This window comes from Camellia sinensis, chromosome 8 (assembly GCF_055761805.1).
Source record: "Camellia sinensis isolate YWXY chromosome 8, ASM5576180v1, whole genome shotgun sequence".
NCBI lineage: Eukaryota > Viridiplantae > Streptophyta > Magnoliopsida > Ericales > Theaceae > Camellia > Camellia sinensis.
The window spans coordinates 130,247,706-130,269,115 of NC_138968.1; the positions used below are offsets into that span (position 1 = coordinate 130,247,706).

Sequence of the window (21,410 nt, forward strand, 5' to 3'; positions counted from 1 at the left end):
TGTAGATGATAGGTATCGAGCCTTCCAGTTAATATTGGTAAAAATGAAAAATTGGTAGTACTTGTATAGTCTACTTGCAGACACCAGCCTAGGGATTACCTGAGTCGTATTTACCATCTTGAAATTTTATTGAAATTGTTGGATTAATGTGTTTTCAAAATGGCATTGTGCGTAAGATTTTCAAAAGATGAGAAAAATATTTTGAGCATGATATGGCATATGCATTCATCTCATAAGACCGTATAAAATGGATTTGATGAATTGTTTAATTATTTGATTTAATTAATAATGAGATAATTGAATGAATTGAAAAGGATGTCTTGTTGCTATTAAAACATGTTTATTTATTTAAGTTAACTTGTTGTGGTTAAATAAATAAATTGGATTTAAGAGATTATGTAATAAAATCATATGATTTTGACATGATATGATTTCACGTATATGTATGAGTATTTTGGTATCCTCATATCTTCTAATATTTTAATATGAGATTGCTTGGTGAGCTTGTGGTTGCTCACCCCTTCCATGTACATGTGTACAGGGAATGCTTTTCGAATTTGAAGATAAAACAATGGCTTTTTACTATTTCATAAGTGTAATGTAGTAATGGATTGTACTACTTCATTTGTTGTTTGGCTGAGTGCTATTTTTTTTGTAAAGAGTAGTGTCTTCTCTTTTATTGTAAGCCTCAGGGCATTTCTTTTATTTGTATGTAAATGTCATTGTTGTATAACGAGAGGGATATGTATATTTAATTATTCATCATTTCATCCAAGGATGAAATGTCATTTGTAAATGGACTTAATTAATGAATATCGGTAAGGTTATCCGAGTAATAAAATACGGGGCGTTACACACACCCGTATGCCTCCTTCTACAATCAGGGCAAATTGGAATAGATCCACTACTCTGACTTGAGCTGCTTGTAGACCCCGTGTTTTGCTTTTTACTTACATGAGAACAGCCTTTTCTAAAACTATACCCAGACCTTTTTCCTCTCCATTCTGTTGTTGTTGTTATTGTTGTTGGGGCCTTACTTTGTCTCATAGCGGCTAGGGTAGCTTCCACCATTAAGGATCTGTCAAGGACTTATACGTATGTTAGCAACTTCAATACGCCTACACGATCAAATATGTCTAAGTCTAATCCTCCTTCAAACTTGTGGGCTTTTTTATAGTCCGTGTCCACCATGTGAGAAGCAAATCTGGCTAATTCAGTGAACTTAGCCTCATACTCAGCTACGAACATTCTGTCTTGCTTGAGTTCTTGGAATTCAGACACTTTTCGATCCCGAAAACATTGAGGGAAATAATTTTTATAAAAGATCTCATTGAATCGAGCCCAAGTCATGTTTTCATTGGTATTCCGAACCAAAAACCACCACCTCCGAGCTTCGTCTTTAAGAGTATAGGTGGCCAATAAAAACTTTTGAGGCTCGGTACAGGGAAATATTTCAAACAGTTTTTACATCTCAAGCAACCATGTCTCTACTTTCAACGGTTCAATTCCACCCATGAATGTTGGTGGTTTCATCTTCATGAATTTCTGTGTCAGGTTGATAATGTCATTATTATTAGGTTCAACTTGTACCCGCAGAGGTGAAGAGGGCAAAGGTTGTTGTCTCTGTTGTTGTGTCATAACTTCGGTCAATGCTGTAAGCATCTGTTCCATTCGGCTCATATGAGCCTTTGAGGATTCACTTGCATCGTTTCCCCTTACATTCTCCATGTTGCTATAGAGACATCAAATAATAATAAACATAAGAATAATCTCATTCATTTCTTTCAATTTATTTGTCCAGATTCAAATTCAGTTTTCATATTTATATAGATTACCACGCACTCACACATGCAGATGGAATGCCCCTATTTCATACTAGGACATCCTAAGCTCATATGGACTTATGTGTGCGGTAGAACACATGCTCTGATACCACTTTGTCATGACCCAAACCCACCCCCATAGGTTTAACATCGTAACCGGCCAGTAATCCTTGGATTACCAAAGGCCTCTGAATAGAATAACGCATAATCAAGGGGCTGCGCAAGCAAATATACAAAACACAACGTTCATTGAGCTGTGCAGACGTACATGAGACAAAATAATTTTAAACTTTATAAGCATACTCATGACATCACATAGGTACAGTAATTATACGTCATCCCATATACAGATAACCAAAAGCAAATTGTTCATTAACAAGAGAAAACAAAGTGTTGAACATTCAAAAAGACATGGCCACACGACTTGACTTGGTCCGGAACCTCCTCGGGAGGTGCAAAGGGTGGCTAACAAAACGGAATCCCAGGCCATCAACTCTGGCCCTGATCACGTGCCTGGTCACCTACATATATAATATAAATAGTGAGCGGAAGCCCAGTGAATAATAACAAAGTAAAGGGTTTTAATAAATTATATCCATACCAGATTCAGAAATCATAATTCAGATTCATATTCATGTTCATATTCTTATTCAAATCATATACAGAAATCGGAGTTCATGCTTAATCATACGTGGTACATCCATTAGCGCTAACAAAACAGATGCAGAACATATGGTGGTTATGAATAACTAATTCTATAAAGGAACCTCCGGATTCGGGTAATAGATAATAGATATACTGAGCCCCAAGCCTCCGGTACGGGTAACAGATGACAGACATATTAAGTTCCATAATAGAACCTCCGATACCGGATAATAGCTAACAGATATCACATGATGCTAAGGACGCCACAAATATATTGTCAGAAATTGGACAATCATTTATTATACAGAACATAACATTTCAGAAAACAGATCTTATTTTATCATACAGAAAGTAAATAAAGTTAAACATAGCTTTACTAAGTTATTACTCACAGTTGGCTTCGGGTGCAGATAGATAGAGTAGACGTAATCAAACGGTTTACGACACGTGACCTACATCAACACATAACAAATACACATTGGAAACACACGTTAGAAAACATCTAACTCATTACATTTCGTTCTACTATGTTTCTACATTTTACCCTCATTATTATGTCTTAATCTTGGCTTAGGAATGCTTAGGATGCAATGAGATGCCAAAATGTACTTGAACACATTTAACAAAACTTGCTGAAAACAGGAGTCCCGCTCGAGCGAACATGCAATGCGTGAAGGGATGCTCGAGCGCAACTTCCCACGCTCATGCGTTCTGTAAATTTTGAAAAATACTGGTTATGTGGTTTTCACGCTCGATGGTCGCTCGAGCATGAGACTCAATCCCTCGCTCGAGCGCAACTCTTGCCGCTCGAGCGGTCTGCAAAAACATGTAACTTCTAGGAGCATGTATTTCACGCTCGAGCTAGCTTCTGGTAGCTCAAGCGAAGATGCAAAAGCAAAGGTGGCCGCTTGAGCGCAGAATCTCAGGCTCAAGCGGAAGTGTAGAATTTGGAATTTTCATATTGCACTCCCAAGCTCCAAACTCGAATTCCACACCTCAAAACTCATTTGCTTGGACCAAAATTCTGGAAAATATCTAAGAACTTGTAAAACATCATGGCTTGAAGTTTATTTCATGAAATCAAGGCCCAAAAGTAAGTCAATTGTGCAAAAATTCAACTTGAAATGTAAGAACGTGCTATAAATATGACATGCATGTATTCATGTGAACACATAGCCTCCAAAACATGATCAACTATGTAATTTGATGGAAAATATGATGAAATTACAAGACTATGTTAGACTTAGTACATGCATGTGAAAATCCTTAATAATTAGACTCAAAATAGAAGGATTTATGCATACATGCATGGTATGAGTTACAATTCTCAAATTTTAGCTTGATTCTCATGCTTAATCCTCTAATTTTCCTGAATTCTTACACCAAGTAATTCAAATTCATAATTAAGGAGTTGAATTTCCTACCTTAAGCCTTGAGTTAGCAAGTGTTGGAGCTAAACTCCCTCAATTCTCTTCAATCTCCCCTATTTCCTTCTTAATTCTCTTCCTCCCTTAATGTTGGCTTCAATATCTCTCTCTCTTTTTCCTTCCATACGTTGAGCTCAAAATGAATGAGGAAAAAGGAAGTTTGGGCTTGGTAGTGGCCTTATATAGGCTAATTAGTGAAGCTTCATTAATTCTTGCTAAGACTAATCATTTGGAATTATTTTATTCTAATTTAATCGTTTCGAATCGAATTTCAATTAAACCTACCACAAAATTCTATAAATCCCAAATAACACATAAATCAAGTCAATTTCTGAATCGGATGCCGATAAAGCCTTCAACTCGCAAATCAAAACATGAACAGATTTTCCTACGTTAAACAGATATAAACACAAGTAATGCAACACACATGTAATTGATCCAGAATTTGATCTTAATAACTTATTAGACATATAAAATCATGGATTAACGTTAATCATGGGTTGGGATTGTTACAATTAAGAACAAATTCTCCATCCCTATAATTCATCAATTATTGGATGAATTGCATGTTACTAAAGTGTTCACAAAGCTCGATTTAAGAGCTGGATATCATCAAATCAGAGTGAATCCTGAAGACATCTCCAAAACTGCTTTTAGAACTCATGAGGGCCACTATGAATTTTTTGTTATGCCTTTTGGGTTAACCAATGCACCCTCCACTTTTCAAAGCCTAATGAACTAAGTTTTTAAACCCTATCTCAAGAGGTTTGTACTGGTTTTCTTTGATGATATCTTCACCACTTGCAAACCACTTTACAATTACTGAGGACCAACCAGCTCTATGTCAAACAGTAAGTGTGCCTCTGGACAACAATCTTTGGAGTATTTGGGGCATATCATTTCTGGACAGGGTGTGGAAGCAGACCCAGTCAAGATTGGGGCTATGTTGAACTAGCCCAGACCAACATCTATCAAGGTATTGAGGGGATTTCTGGAGTTAACCAGTTATTACAGACGATTTGTGAAAAATTATGGGAAAGTTTGTGCACCACTTACCACTCTATTGAAGAAGGACTCCTTTGGATGGAATGAGCAAGCAGAAAATGCTTTCACCACCTTAAAAGCAGCTATGGCCTCCACACCTGTGTTAGCACTACCAAACAATGATAAGGACTTCATTTTGGAGTGTGATGCATCTGGTACAGGCATAGGGATAGTACTCATGCAAGATGGGCATCCCATAGCTTATATTAGCAAGGCTTTGGCACCCAAACATTTGGGGCTATCAACCTATGAGAAGGAGTTATTGGCAGTCGTATATGTTATTCGCAAATGGGGACACTATCTTTTGGGAAGACATTTTACCATCAAGACTGGCCATCTCAGTCTTAAGTACCTACTAGACCAAAAGATCTCCACTACTATGCAACAAAAGTGGCTCACAAAGTTGTGTGGCTTTGGCTATGACTATGACATTGTTTTCAAGGCTGGGCACGAGAACAAAGCTGCAGATGCTTTATCTAGACAGGGCATGGAGCAAGTTTGCACCGTTTCAACTCTCTCAGTTGTCCAACCTGAGTGGCTCAATTCTCTCAAGCGAGAATGGTATACTAACCCAACCCTCGAAACACTCATTGAGGGCTTAACCAATGACCCAACCACACACCCCGGTTATTCTTGGACGCATGGGCTATTGACCTACAAAGGAAGACTAGTAGTGGGGTCAAATGCACAGCTCAAGGAATTGCTTATGCAGGAGATACATGCTACCCCTTTGGGAGGACATTCTGGTACCAAAAAAACTTATCACCGAACAAGAAGATCTTTTTATTGGAAGGGTATAAAAAGGGACATATATGCTTTTGTGGCTCAATGTGATATTTGTCAGAGGAACAAAACTAAGACAGTAGCTTCCCCAGGCCTACTGTAGCTATTGCCAATCCCAGCAGGCATTTGGTCTGATATATCCATGGACTTTGTGGAAGGGCTCCCCAATTCCCATGGCAAGACTGTCATACTTGTGCTAGTGGATAGACTGTCCAAATACTCCTATTTCATTGCCCTATCCCATCCTTATACAACTGTGGAAGTAGCCCAAGCATTCTTGAATACCATCTACAAACTGCATGGCATGCTTAAATCTATAGTATCTGATTGGGATCCCATCTTCACCAGCAACTTTTGGCAAGAACTTTTTCGGTTACAAGGAACAAAACTGAACCTCGGCACCTCTTACCACCCTCAAACTGATGGCCAAACAGAGGTGGTCAATAGCTATCTTGAGGTTTACCTAACTTGCATGACAGGAGATAGGCCCAAGGCATGGGCTCAACGACTGCCCTTGGCTGAGTGGTGGTTCAATACCAACTACCACGCTGCCACCAAGTTAACACTATACCAGGTGATGTATGGCCAAATACCACATTCCCACATCTACTATATTCCAGGGGTCTCTAATGTGGCTGCAGTTGATCAGTGGAGTAGGGATAGGGAAGCAACTCTAAAGCTCCTCAAGGAACACCTGGTCCAAGCCCAAAATCACATGAAGCAGCAGGCAAAACAACATTGAACCGAAAGACAATTTGTGGTGGGAGATTGGGTATTTCTAAAATTGCAGCCCTACAAGCAAAGTACACTACAATGTCAGTCTAACATGAAATTGTCCCCAAAGTTTTATGGGCCATTTCAGATGTTGAAAAAGGCGGGTCGGGAAACTTACCAATTAGACCTGCCCCCACACTCTAAGTTGCACCCAATTTTCCATATGTCCTTGCTCAAGAAGAAGTTGGGTGCCCACACCACACCACAAGCCACATTTCCACCCATAGGGACTGATGGTGTCATTGAACCTGAACCCATTGCAGTCTTGGACAAGCATTTGATCAAGTATGAAGGTAGGCCAGCAACTAAATTATTCGTACAATGGTCTAATTCCTACCCAGATAATGCAACTTGGCAGCTATACCAAGATCTCCAAGCCAAATTTCTAACTTTCCAGCCTTTGAGACAAGGCTTCTTTCAAAGGAGAGGGAATGATAGGCCATCAACTTGAAGTGCAGCTACCATGGGCCAAGACAAGGGGCTGAACTCATGAGCGGTGAGCAATGGGCTGGATTGGATGATGGGCCAGACAACAAACCCAGCTAACAGATAGATTACAACTAAGTTACCTGGTGCGGGATTAGCAGAAGATGTTGAAGTTGTTGAGCAGGATTAGTGGAAGCTGTTAGAGTTGTTGAGTGAAATTGTATAAAGAGGGAGAGAAGGAGAGACGAAGTGAATTAATTTTGTAATGAGAAAGATTGGGATCTAACATTTCCCAGAGGTGTACTCTGTTTCAATCAATACAATTTTCCATTTCTATCTCAACTTCAGTGTCAATATTTTCCTGAAATTCCCATTTTCTTCACTCACTTTATAATTCTTTGGACGCCCAAAGCTTCAACTCCAGTGTGCGTTGAAACACGAAGACCAAGGGAGTACTTAATCGGTGATGTAGGGTTCGAACTCGAGCCCACCGAACTCCGATCAAAGGGCCAACTTCAGCTTCCTCAATCGTCACCACAGATGTCTTCGAGCGTGGGAATCTTGGCTTGAATGCTCCATTGTTGAGGTTGGTTCCTCAATGTGTTGGCCACGGCGATTGGCAGAAGAAGATCAGCGGCAGAGAACGACGATGAGAGAGAGAGAGAGAGAAGAACAGGTGAAAGAGAGGAGATGCTTTAGGGTTTGGTTTATAGATGAGCAATGCTAGGTATCATGAAAAAACTTTCATGAAAATGATCATGAAAGATTTATGACCTTTGGATTACACTTGAAATAAAGCATCACACACTAATCAAGGTAATCCAAGAGTCATAAATCTTTCATGATCATTTTCATGAAAGTTTTTTCATGATCCCTAGTTTTTCTCATAGACAAAATATTTTGGAATGTAGATATATAGACAAAGAAAATTTATAATTAGATTTTCGAACCAAGTGTCTAATAATTTATGCATTAAATTGTACGATTAAATCTTGTACTTTCATCTTTGACAATAATGGAGTAAATTATAAATATATCCTTTAAAATTTGCTTAAAATATAATTGCTCTTGTAGTTTTGAAAATTATAAATATCTTCATATCATAATTTTTTATTTAACAGAATTAATTAAAAAATAAAATTTCTAACTACTATCGTATATAATAATAAAGGGTTGGGCTTCTCTTATGTTGGTCATCTCAACTTGGTAGAGCGCTTAGGTTTTATAAATCCATTTTGAGACCGATTTCGGTGATCCGAACTATTCATTTTTGGGTACTGTTACACACCATATGCAACCAACACAAAAGGTGTAAATGGAAGGTATAAACATAAAACAGGACAGCAAACAGAAAGGCGTAAATGTAAGGTGTAAGTTGCACACTTAAGAAAAGTCCTTCATTTTTTAGAACTCGTTAAAATATTCATGTAAAAAAATTAAGATAATTGAATATTGATAGCTATATATTTGAATTAAATTTGTATTACAAAAAATAGATAGTTATTTTTTAAATTATATTTGTCATTTATTTTTTGAAACCGATACAATTCAAATATATAGTTGTTGATATCTAATCGTCTTATTTTTTGCATGGATGTTATACTTAACAAAACTTAAAATATGAACTATTCAAATTACCGATACTCTCTCAAGTTGAAATGACAACTTAAAAAAAAGTAAACTCAATAATAAAATTATTTGAATTGTTAATTAAAATATATTTATAATATTATTTAAAACTATTAATTGACTTAATAATTTTTTAATAAAACAAATGGTTTCTTATATGATTAAAAGCTTAAAGAGACATAATGTAATTTTTAAAGTTACATAGCCAATCTCTATGTCAACAAACAAATTTACCTAGGAGGTTAGCCGGGAGTGGACAATCTCGTTTGGAAATATGTTATTTTAATAATTTTTTTATTTTTTGATTAAAATATAAGATGAAAAAATAGTATATTTAAGATAATTTTTTAAATTTTTATAAAAAGATATATAAAAATAGAAAGAAAAGAGAATTTTTGATTTTTTTATATAATTTTTTAATTTTTTAATATTTTTAATAATTTTTTAATATTTTTAAACTAAAAAGTGATGATCCCAACCATGGCCGTCTTGATGGAATAAGAAGATAAATATTATAGATAGAGATAGATTTCACATACGTTGCTAGTGTGGACCCCCTCCCTATTTATTTATAGATAGTTTGGTTTGCCTAAACTATAGACCATGTTCAGTTGCACTTTTTTTGATCATCCAATCAGGATACGACATTGGAAGTCATCACTAGAGATGTTAAACCACCAATTTTTTTTGGAAAGCCTATGTTAAGAAGTGGGTCTAACCATATAAGTAGAGAGATAAATAGAGAATTAAAATCAAACTATTAAACAGAGAGAGAAATCAAGCAGGAACAAAATATCAAATAACAACAGAGAAATAAATCCAAAATCTCTCTTAACTAGAGTTTTAATACCACGTTAAATCATCAATTTTCTCAAAATACTAAGGAACTGTTTGATAATCATTCCGTTTTCAATTTTTAATTTATATTTATAAAAAATTTAAAAACTGTCATAAAAATTTGTTTGATAATTTTTTTGGTTTATAAATTGTTGTCTTAGTTTATAAATTTGAGGAAAAAATATAAACTCAAAAAATGAGTTTACGTTGGTTTTTAAACAAAAATTTAAAAATTTGATTAATAATTTTTTTTTCAATTAATTTCTTTTTCAAATAATTTTTTTTCACCCCATTTTTTTAATTAATTTGTTTTTTCAATTTTTTTTCTAATTAAATTTTTTTTCAATTATAATATGCATGATCCCATTGTCATAAATAATAAAAAATAAATATAAATATTTTAAGACTGAACAAACATATTTTTTAGTTTATGTTTTAAAAAAATTTCAAACATTTTGTTCAAACCAAACGCGTTTGTAGTTTATATTTTTTTAAAAATAAACAAAAATCAGTTTATAAATTTTTTGTAAACATACACCAAAAACGTAAACGATACTAAACGCTACCTAAACTATTAAGAAATGGATCCAATAATATATATCAAGTTATGTAACAACTTTCACTAATACACTAGTTTAATGAGGCAACCATTAGCATGGGCATCAGACACTTTTCTGAGTTTGTTAAGCCATTTTGCAATAAGAATTTGCCATGTCAGCATAGTAGTTGCAATTAGCTTGATCTCCATGCATTATGCTCCGCGTTCCTCTACCTTTGCCGATAATCTTTAGGTTACTAAACTTTCATATTGCCATTCACCTTCAAGATTGTTGATTAGTTTATGTTGCAGATTACCTCATTCTCACTTGGCAGAATGGTCGACCAAGATGTTATCGTGAGCTTAACTTTACCTCCCACAATTGCCACCAACTCTTATTATTGATTTGGCTCTTTCAAGCCTTTATCAAGTTCGATCTGTCATCTGTCGTAAAGCATGGAGTAGAGTATTGTGTCCATGGTCGTCAAGTGATAGTAGTCAGTGTGTTTGATTTAAATTTTTTGAATTAAATTTTTTAGAAATTAAATTTTTTAATTTTCGTATTTTTTTGTTTTTAATGAATATTTTTAAAATTTTAAACATTTTTTTTACTTTTTTAGATGCACCTTACTTTGATGTATCTAAAAAGTAAAAAATTTATGAAAAAATATTTTTAAAAATTAAAAAATACATAAAAATATATTGAATTCTCTTCTCTTTTTTCTTTTTTTTTTTTTTGTATTTTTGGTATTTAGTGAATTTTTAAAAGGTTTTTTTAACAATTTTTTTACTTTTTAGGTATATTTATGTTAGCTATGTCTACCAAAAAAAAAAATTTGCTTAAAATATTAAAAAAATTTAGTAAAAACAAAAAAACATGAAAAACAAGACAATAAAATTTTCTGAAAAGTATTTTTTGAAAAACCTAACCAAGCTTTGTACACATACATCTGTAATGTAACTATGTGCATTTGTATGCAGATATAGTTCTGCTTGAGTTTAAAAATGGTGGAACACCTATCTTTCAATTTTGTTCATGCTGAGAGCATTGGAACATCTTTGTTTAAAATGGTGTTTCCTTTTCCCCTTGTGTTTCTGAAGCAAAGAAAGAAAGAGAAGGTGATTTCCTCTTTTCTTTCAATCTCATTTTTGCCTATTTAAATCCAAGAACAAACGTATAGCACCATAAAGATTCCATTGGTCATATGCTGTCAAAAGATGTGAAAGTTTATGGTATTCCTTGCCAAAAATTGGAGTTTAAAAATATGAAAAATAACATGCCACTAAATTTTGACAGAAACACATAAATCAAATCAATCACATAACCAAACAAAAAATATATATGGATGGACAAAACTTTCAAAAGTGAGTCAACCAATAAATTCTGTAAGAACTTCAGTCATGTACATCCATGTTCATTTCTGTGTTTCGTTTTTGTGTATAACATAACGGTTGGGATAAATTTCTTTGCATCCTCATGTAAAATTTCATCCTACTACTTCCTCAGTTTTTGTTGCTTGCAAGCACAATAATTTCACCTATTCTTTGTTACAATCCAACCACACCAGAAAACAAATAGCTAAAATGGATTTGCTAGGTTCAACATATCCCTCTCCAGCTATCACTGTGGTCAAAACCAACTGCCAAACCACCTTTTCAGTACTACTTTCGGTAAATAAACCACAAGAACAAGTATCAAAACCTGGCACAATCCACTGCTATATGCCAACAATGAGAACAGGAAAAAAAACGTTTTTACCTCTTCTCTTCTTGTCTCTTCTCTTCCTGCCTCTTCTCTTCCTCATAGTACTCTTCTTCATCATAATATTCCTCACTCTCATCATCATCATCATCATAGTATTCTTCTTTGTCATCATCATCAGCCTCATTTTGCAGCAGATGTGTGGAGCATATTTGCTGACCCATTAACCGCTCTTGAATTCTGTCCCTGATGGTTGTTCCCTGATATACACAACGTGAACTAAGAATTTTTGGGAGAGAAAAAAATGACAAATATGTAGGCCTATAATGAAATTCTAGCGTCTTAATTCATACATATTAACAAATTTTTTATACATCTAAAAAATTCATGGAGTTGCATACCATTTTATGGCAACCTTCTTCAAACATCTCAAGAAATCCAGCAACCCAGCGGTCAGCATTTTCCACCCATTCATTGCGATGCATGCCAGCAGTTTTGGCAACAGTTTGAATCTGCAATATGAGGAATTTGTGGACTACTAAGTAGCATTAAACAGTAAATTAATGGCTATTAAACAAAGATTGTGTTCCGTTATTTATTCCTGATTATTGAAGTTTTTTTTTTTTCATTGATCATATGTCCAAGTGCTAGACCACCATGCATATACTGAAAAAGAAATGCAATTTGACAGTATCTTTCACATCTTTCCTCAGAACGCATTTGCTCTTTCTACGTCAATGAGAAATGACAGTACCAAAAAAATAAATAAATGAGAATGACAAAAGGAAGCAAGTTTAGGTAGGCTTTTGTTTGGAAAAGATACTATTTTGAAAGTAGATGCACATGATTGAGATTAACTCCACTAACAACATTTTAATGTTTGTCTAGCAAGATAATAAGACATTTGATAGAGGTGGGTGAATCCAATATAGATTTGTGTCAATCACTCATAGTGTACACAATGCAGGTTGACCATCAAGACAGACAACCGTTAATAAAGAATGGTATGTATTAGAAACCCGAGGGCAGGTCCTAACTGAGCAGGGCCAAAGGATTCACGAGCATACGAACCAAGTCCTAAGACCTCATCTTCATGTAAAGCCTTGCCAACTTGACACACCGCGAAGCTCAGGAGTTTAGGCCATTCTATAACAAGCAATAGTCATTATCGTCCAACTCATTTCCGTGGGAGACTTACTGATCATTGTGGGACATTATTCTACTTTTTAATATTTTAAGTGTTATTCGAGCCATTCATGTACCTAGGCCACAAGGCAGGCCTTAGATACACCTAACTCTTCGATACGCACCACATGTCTACAATCAGTAGGGCAATCGGTATAGTAACTATTGTGAAGAACTTAAATCATTTTATGTGTTTTGGAATAAAAATGCAAACATGCCTTTTCTTCTACCTTTTCTTGTTGTTCCTTAACTTTCTCCTGTAACTTCTTCAGTCTCATGTTCACCCTCAATCGCTTTTCCTGTTTACACAAACAAAAGCTCAATTTCCTCATTAAAGAAAATATCATAGAAGTAAATTCAATAATGAAGCCCACAAAAACGGCTTATTTGATTAAAAATATATATATAGAAAAAGACCATACCTTCACATAGCTAACGCCAAGTTCTTTTCTAGTATATCCACGGTCCAAGTTACGCATCACATACTGGTTATAATCTTTGACAATCTTCATAATGATGTCTGATGTAGAAATTCCATCAGTGCGTTTGGTTTCTTTGAACTTTCCTACTGCTTTAACCTACAATAAGAGGCTTATTAATGCATGACATTATCAATTCAACAAAAGAAGATTATAAAGTTTAATGTGAGAGAACAAAAGATTAAATAAAGAAATCAAAGGCAATAAAAAAAAATCTACGAGACAAAAACTATGCAAAACTGCCAGGCTTACAAATTCATAGACATCTTTTCCAGCACCACTAGCATCAGCATAACTGTACTCGTTACAAAATAAAAGATTAGAGGAACCTTAGTGTTTGAATTGTTTTTAACAATATAACAAGATAAATTTCATGGCAAGGAAAGAATACAACATAAATGTCTATGATAATTAAAAATAAAATACAAGTCTATTCACATCAATGAACAATTTCACCATTTTCATCTGCAAATGGATGAACTTAAGAAAGAGGAGCAGAGGCATGAGGGTGGGTTTCACTATTTCTTTAGTACTAATAAAACAACCATACAATCCAGTCTCAGGTGCAAAAGTATAGTTTTTGGTTGCCTTACGGAAGAGAATCATGGGCCACATAGTCAATGTTATGCTTGTCAAGAAATTCCTGATTGATCACCCATGGTGCGTCAGGAATAACTTCATCAACCCACCTGCAAGAAGAAAACCCATGTTTACCATTCCAAACCTGCCAAGATTTCAATAACATCAGGGCAAAAGATAAATACTACATAAAGGAGAATTTCCTTCAACAAACAACCTCGACCAGCAAGTTAACAAGAACACTGATCCAAGTACAACACAAAATTCACCTAAATATATGTAATTCTAACCAAGTACCCATAAAGAATAAAACTAGTGTGACCATGCAAGAGCACGTCACACGCTGGATGAATAAAAATATCTTAAATTATAAGATACATGCTAAGAAGCATAAACACAGACATGAGACACAACAATTTTCAAAAAATCAGAACAAATAAAACAAAACCAAAAAAAAAATGTATTTTTTATAATTTTTTTAGTTTTTATGTATATGAATATAAATTTAGGGCATATAAATATGGAAGGCATAGATGTACTTTGTGAGGGTGAATTAATTATTAGTTTTCCCACATTACGCATCTTTGCTTCCATGTGTTTTATTTTGACCCCAAATTAACCTTCTTAAATTATAACAAAAACCCACAAGACCTTGAGGCGTGTCCTAACACAAGATACACATATCCATGAACTCCCCCACATGCCTTGCAAAAAACGCAATAATTCAAAAAAACGACATGCCACATGGCGTGTCTAACACGTGGACAGGTGTCATTGTGCCGTGTCATACACATATCGGACACCTACACGACACCCATTTTGGAGTGTTTGTTCTTCCTAGGATACATACAATACAACCTAAGGTCAGCTAAATTCATTTCCCTATTATTACAAATGAAAAATACAATGAAAATGAGGAAACACCAAGAAAAACATACTTGCAATGGCGAAGGGATTCATAGCGCTCAGATTCAGTCATAACAGTTTTACCCTTATACTTGTGCGTAGTTTCATCGTTGCAGCATCCGACCAGCAAATAGGCGTTTGGGAACCTATATATATTTATAATTTCCAAAATTAAAATCCACATGAATTCAGAGCATAACAAAGGAAAAACATACAGACAAAAATGGTCCAAAAAATGCAGGCAATTACTTATATGCTAAATATAAAAAATAATAATAATAATAATAAAAATAAAATAAAATTAATCCCAACTCACAAAACCTAGGAATGGAAAAATTAGAAACAATTCACCCAAGTTAATCAATAGAAAGACACGCCTAGTGCCTACATACACAAATCAAATGAATAACCTGAATATGAATCGTTAAAAAGGTCAGAAAAAAAAAAGGTACGTAGAAGTTGAGAATATCACAGAATTTTCTGGAAAATGGAAAGGAAAAAGCAAAAAAAAGAAAAATGAAGGAAAACCATAAATTTACTAGTCTAAAGGGATGACAGAAGATGAGAAATCAACAGAGAAGCATTATTATGATTGTAAGAAGAAAAAAAAATAGAAATTCGAAGAGAGAGAGAGAGAGACGATTTCTTAGCTTGCTCAAGGGAGCGAGCGTGGCCGAAGTGGAAGAGATCGTAGATGCCATCGGCGTAAACTCTGACGAGACTGTTCGCCAGCGATTGCTGCTGCTGCTGCTGCTTCTTCTCATCCTCCATCTCCATGTCCTCCATTACAACAACAACAACAACGCTTGTTCTTGTTCTTGTTCTTTTTCTTTTTTATCTCTATCTATTTCGCTCTCATCATCATCATCATCATCATCATCAAAATCATCCCTTCCTCTCGTGTCTATGAAATATCAAAAAAAAACGGTGGACCTGCTAAATATCTAATGCTTCCGCTTTCACTGTTTTTAACCTCTCCTCCTCCTCCTCCTCCTCCTCCTCCTCTTTTTCTTTTTTTGGAATTTTTTTACATCATACCAGTTTGATGCAATGCAACTTTTTATTTATTTTAGTAATATGTGCCAAGTATTTTAAAACAAAAATAATTTAAAAAATTAATTACACACATATATTTGGCAAATTGTTTTTTTAGTTTTGATTGGCTAAATAATCAATAAAAACAAAGTAGACTAAAATAAGTAATAAGATAAAATGTTACATCTAATATATAATTATTTGACTTTTTTCTTCACGACCATCAAATTAATTATAAAAAAAACAGCGGTTGTTTGACATGTAGCACACGCTATTTTAACTTATTATTTTATTTAGGTCACAATCATCTTATTTGGTTCAAATCACTTCTCTATTAGATCACGTCAATCTCAACCCACATTTCACATTTTTCATAAATACTCAAAAAGTATTTAGCACTTCCTAAATAATCTCTAACTATCTTCTCAAACACAACTATTTTAGACAGACTAAAATAATCACACAAAAACACTAAATAACTAAAAAACGTTTTGAATAGATGGTTAAAATTAATTTTTTTTTTTGCTTTTTTTAACTTTTTTTATTATTATTTTATATTAAAGGCGACATGACCCAAAATAAATTAAAGGTTAACTTTAGACTTTTAACCTAGGTTTCAAAATGAGCCTAACTAAAATACTTAGCTTGCGTTTGGTTGTGCTTTGTAAATGTGATTTGAGAGTATGAGTTGTATTTTGAATTTCTGAGTTGTAGAATTATGATTTGAGTGTAGAAAATTTGTTTGGTTATGATTTTTAAATAGAGTGTTGAATTGTGTTTTGAATATGTATTTTGAATTAAGTTTTGAAAGTTTGATGTGACATGTGAAAGGTGAAAATTTGTTTGGTAATGTGTTTTGAAAATAGTTTTCAAAACTTAACTCAACCAATAATTTATCATCAAACACACAACTCATATATCGATATCCATATTTTTTATCAACAATAATAACCAAACTATTTTTAAAATACTGAAATTAAAAATTGATTTTTTTTGTCAATTAATTTTCTATTTTGTAATTTTTTTGAATAATTGTTTTTTCGAAATAATTTTTTCATTTTAAAATAAACCTATGTCAATTATTTTCTGCCAATTAATTTTTCTATCAATTCATTTGTAAAATACGTTTTTAATTTTTTTCTAACATTTTGTTAAAGTCAACAACTTTTGAAAATACATATTAATAAAGAAGGAATAAATACACTAAATTTATTTTAAAATACAAATCATAATGTAAATCTTACAAAACATTATCATTTTTTTTTCCATTTATTACATGTTATGAATTTCGTCCATATGTGACAACAGAAATATAATGCATTATTGTACCCGTTGAGCTCATACAATTGTGGGATTGACATACAAAATGATTATTATGCCCCTCTTGACTTAAATGGAAAGTGATTATATAGAACAAAATATAAAAGGTAAGATAGTAGTTTCACTTACTTATTACCTAACCCCTATTGTTTCATAGCTGTGTGTTCAATACTGAGGTAAAGAAAAAGGAAAAGCTGCAGCTGTGTACTCAGTACACGGATGTGATATATATATATAAAAAGTAATAATATTTAACGAATAAAAAGTAAATAAAAAAAATTCCAAACTGAACCTTTTGAACCTCTCCCTTTCTATTAAATCTGAATCTCATTCCGTTTACCACACCAACTTCACCATCTCAGAAACACCTTCTCTAGTTACATCAGGAAACAAAAATTAGAGAAATAGAAGCATATCCACCATCTCATTAGGTCCTCATTCTCCACTTCCATAATTTACAGGTTAGTTTTGATGCCAATTCATCTTCATGTTAGCTTCAGACATTAGCTTCAGAGGGAGTGAGAGAGGGAAGAGGAGGACAACCGGTCGGTCATCCCACGGGACATCCGGCCGGTCATCCCGGCCCAGTCACCATTCCACCTCCGTATCTGTTCGCTTTGTTTCATATCTGTTCCATTTTCATCTGTTATATTTTTTGATTTCTGTTCTAATTTTGTCACTATCATTTATTTTTCTAATTATCAGTTTCTAAGTTATAATAAACTGAATGAAACAAACCCAATATAAATGAGAAATATCATTCCCTGTGGTTTTTTTTTTTTTTTTTTTTTTGTAAAAATTTGTTTCTATGGCATCTGCCTAATTAAATTTTTTCACCAAATTTTTTTATATTTATTTTTTACATAAAAATAAGTTTGTATGCACAAAAATGTACTGATGGTTGATATATTTTTCATACATATTTTTTACTTCTCATATGTTTTGATATACAATTTTCTTTCACTTTTGCAGTCATCATGCCAAGAACAATCATGCCAAGAACAAAACGAACCAGGCCCGAACTTGGTGAATCCTCAAACCCTGTACCACCACCACAGCAACAACATATTGGCTATCCAACTAATGATTTTGCAACATATCATTATGAACAAGCCTATGAACATTTCATTACTCGACCAATTATTACGGGGAGAAACGTAAAACTACCTTCTACATATGATTCACTCTTACTTGGCAAATTAGATAGAATGGGATGGTTACCATTAATTAATTTACCAAATAAGATATATCCCCGTCTTCTACGATTATTTTATGTTCACTTGACACTGGGTGACCAACAAAATGAACCGTTCAGTCTTACCTCTTATGTTAAGGAGAAAAGAATCACACTCTCTCTCCGTCATTTTGCACAAATTATCAGAGTCGAAACAGGAGATTTACAATGTTATTTTCAAAATGAGGCCGCATTAGAAAAAATTGTTGATAATGTCACTCAGATTTATACCACAATTTGTGACAACCGATTTAGCGGCACTAATTTACAAGTCAGCCATTTAAAACCTCACCTTCGTATTCTCCATCGATGGATAGTTGAAAATATCACTCCCAAAAAAGGACATTATAATAGTGTTTCATGTTTCAAGTTTACTTGTTATATTGTTTTGAAATTGGACAAAAATTAGATTTATGCTTTATATTACTAAAGGAAATGATGCTTGCAAAATTGGATACTCTGAGTGGCCGGTCACTACCTTTTGGAGCTTTGTTAACCATAATTTTCAAAGCCCATGATGTGAACCTTGAAGGTGAAGGATGGATCAAAATCACTTCACCAATTTCTGAGTGTACACTGACCCGAGCTGGTGTTGCTGACACCTTGATGGGCTCTATTAATCTTGAAAATCAACCAATACCTGATGAAGAAGAACCCAATGACAATGCCATGCCACCAAATGAACAACCTCATTACTGGACTGATTATTTAGCCTTGGAACAAGAACGGTACAATCAACGCCTACAATGGGAACAACAAATGGCTAATCAGCTCAATACATTGGGTACTCGGTTCGATGAATTTGGTACTCGGTTCGATGAAATTGCCACCGCTTAGAACTCACTAATTCATCAATTTGGTGAGTTTCGTGTAGACTCAGAGAGACGCGCTGAACTGACAAGGAACCGCATTGATCTGATTGACCATCGAGTCACTCAGCTGTACCATCAGCATTCCCTCCACCTCCAACACCACCTGACAAGGATGCTTAACTTGTTTAAAAATCAAGTAAAATGGTTCACAGATATGGTGGTTATATTTTTTTCTCTTTTTTTGTTTTGGTTATTTATTTGATGAGTTTTGTTGTGATTGTTTTACTTTTGTTATTTTGTTATAAACTTTTCTATTCACGTAATGAATAACAACGACGGGTTTTTTTTGGAATCATTTAATTACATAGTTATAATGTTATAACAATTTGTGCAAAAAGATTATGCATTGAAAAAATTATTTGTACAAAAATTAATAAATAGTAATTCATAAATGTCTACGAAATTCTTCATTTGAATAAAATGAATAAAAATTACACAATTATTAAATAATTTTTCTGCATCAATTATAATATAAAATTAAATTAATGTTCTGAAATTAAATAAAACAAGTTACAATTTAATAATATTTAATAATAAACATTCTTTTTTTTAATGAAAAGGAAAAAAAAAGAAGTTAATATAAACTTCTGTACAGAAAATTAAAAAGAATACCCCAGCGTTTACACAAATTATACACCCTTACTTTAAGATATACCCAACGAATTTTTACATATTCTTCATATAAAATAATATTTTGCTACAAAATCGGGTGATATAAAACAATAAAATATAATTTACTTTTTTATTTTATTTTATTATTATTATTATTATTATTATTATTGTTATTATTATTATTATTCTTATTATTATTATTATTATTATTTATTTGTTACACTTTTAAATGGTGAACTTATCACCACCACCACCCATCACCACCCACCACCCATCTGCCAACACCACCTACCAGCCACCACCACCCATCTGCCACCACCACCCACCACCCATTTGCCACCCACCACCTATCTACCACCCACCACCACCCATCTGCCGCCACCACCCACCATCCATCTGCTACCCACCACCCACCTATCACCACCATCCACCACTACCACCCACCCACCCACCATCAACCCACCACCCATCTGCCACCACCACATTTAATTTAATGACAACATATTTATTTATGAAAGTTACTAAGAAACACATTGCATATTAATAACAACATATTAAATTGTCTTTGCTAGACTATACATAAAATTGCATATTACACATTGCATGAACAACATATTTAAGTACACACTGATATGCGAAAACCATTATCTTCATTGCCCATGCGATGATGTTTGTGTTTTATTTCGTTTCATTGCCATTTAGCCCAATCGTTATCCTCAGTATTAGTTATCCTACAAGAAGATAAAAAAAGTCAGTAAATCACAGAAACAAACAAGGAAGGGCGAAGTTATGTAGTAACGGTGTCATAATGACTGAAATAATTTATCAAATAATTACGCATTCACAACCAGTAGTCAGTACGATATTCACTTACCTTGTTCACATCTCTTTTCTATGCATGGTGAACATGATTTTGCCACATAGCAGTAGCAATTGCATCCCTAACGTTCGATTGGGATGTTAACCCATGTTGTGACATGTCAACGTAGTCAGCTTGGTCTCCAACAAGCCCGTCTACTTCTGCTTCCGCGGCCATTTCATTATCAACTTCCATAAAGAATGGATCCATAGCTACATGCAAACGGATCCAATTGTGCACTACACAACATGCAATCACGATAGGCCCTTGTCGTGTAGACTTGTAATTTAGCATGGACCGCAATATTGGGAAGCGCTTCTTCAAAATACCAAATTTTCTTTCTATGACATTGCGTAATGACGAATGTCGATGGTTAAACAATTCCTTAGGTCCTGCATAACGATGGCCACGAAACTCTTACAAGTGATACCGTTGAGACCGAAATGGGGCAAGAAATCCAAGCATGTTCGTGAAACCAGCATCAACTAAATAGTACTTGCTTACATGTAAATAATGAATACACAGTTCTGTCAATTGATATGTACAACAACAAACAAGGAAAAAAGTGTACTGTATGTTATTCAGGGACAGTCACCATTGGGTAGGTGTGGGAACTGTAGATCAGCTCATGTAATAGAGTCAAGCAGAATAGCGTTGTTGTAAGCGCTACATTCTCATCCAGAATTAATAAATGTGAACAA

General features: G+C 34.1%; 1 protein-coding gene and 1 long non-coding RNA gene across 2 annotated transcripts; both read right to left on the minus strand.

The window, feature by feature from the left end:
- Window positions 1-11,283: 11,283 nt before the first annotated feature.
- LOC114284124 (choline-phosphate cytidylyltransferase 2) lies at window positions 11,284-15,843 on the minus strand. The gene is made up of 8 exons (XM_028227012.2): window positions 15,418-15,843; window positions 14,810-14,923; window positions 13,886-13,981; window positions 13,545-13,587; window positions 13,236-13,391; window positions 13,044-13,112; window positions 12,030-12,140; window positions 11,284-11,888 (listed from the first exon to the last, which is right to left on the minus strand). Exons 1-8 carry the CDS (start codon window positions 15,561-15,563, stop codon window positions 11,682-11,684), a joined length of 942 nt encoding a protein of 313 aa, XP_028082813.2. The 5' UTR covers window positions 15,564-15,843; the 3' UTR covers window positions 11,284-11,681.
- Window positions 15,844-20,390: 4,547 nt separating this feature from the next.
- On the minus strand, window positions 20,391-21,208 carry LOC145797117 (uncharacterized). Its single transcript, XR_014338206.1, has 2 exons — window positions 20,725-21,208; window positions 20,391-20,581 (listed from the first exon to the last, which is right to left on the minus strand). It is a non-coding gene; the product is annotated as an uncharacterized LOC145797117 (long non-coding RNA).
- Window positions 21,209-21,410: the final 202 nt, after the last annotated feature.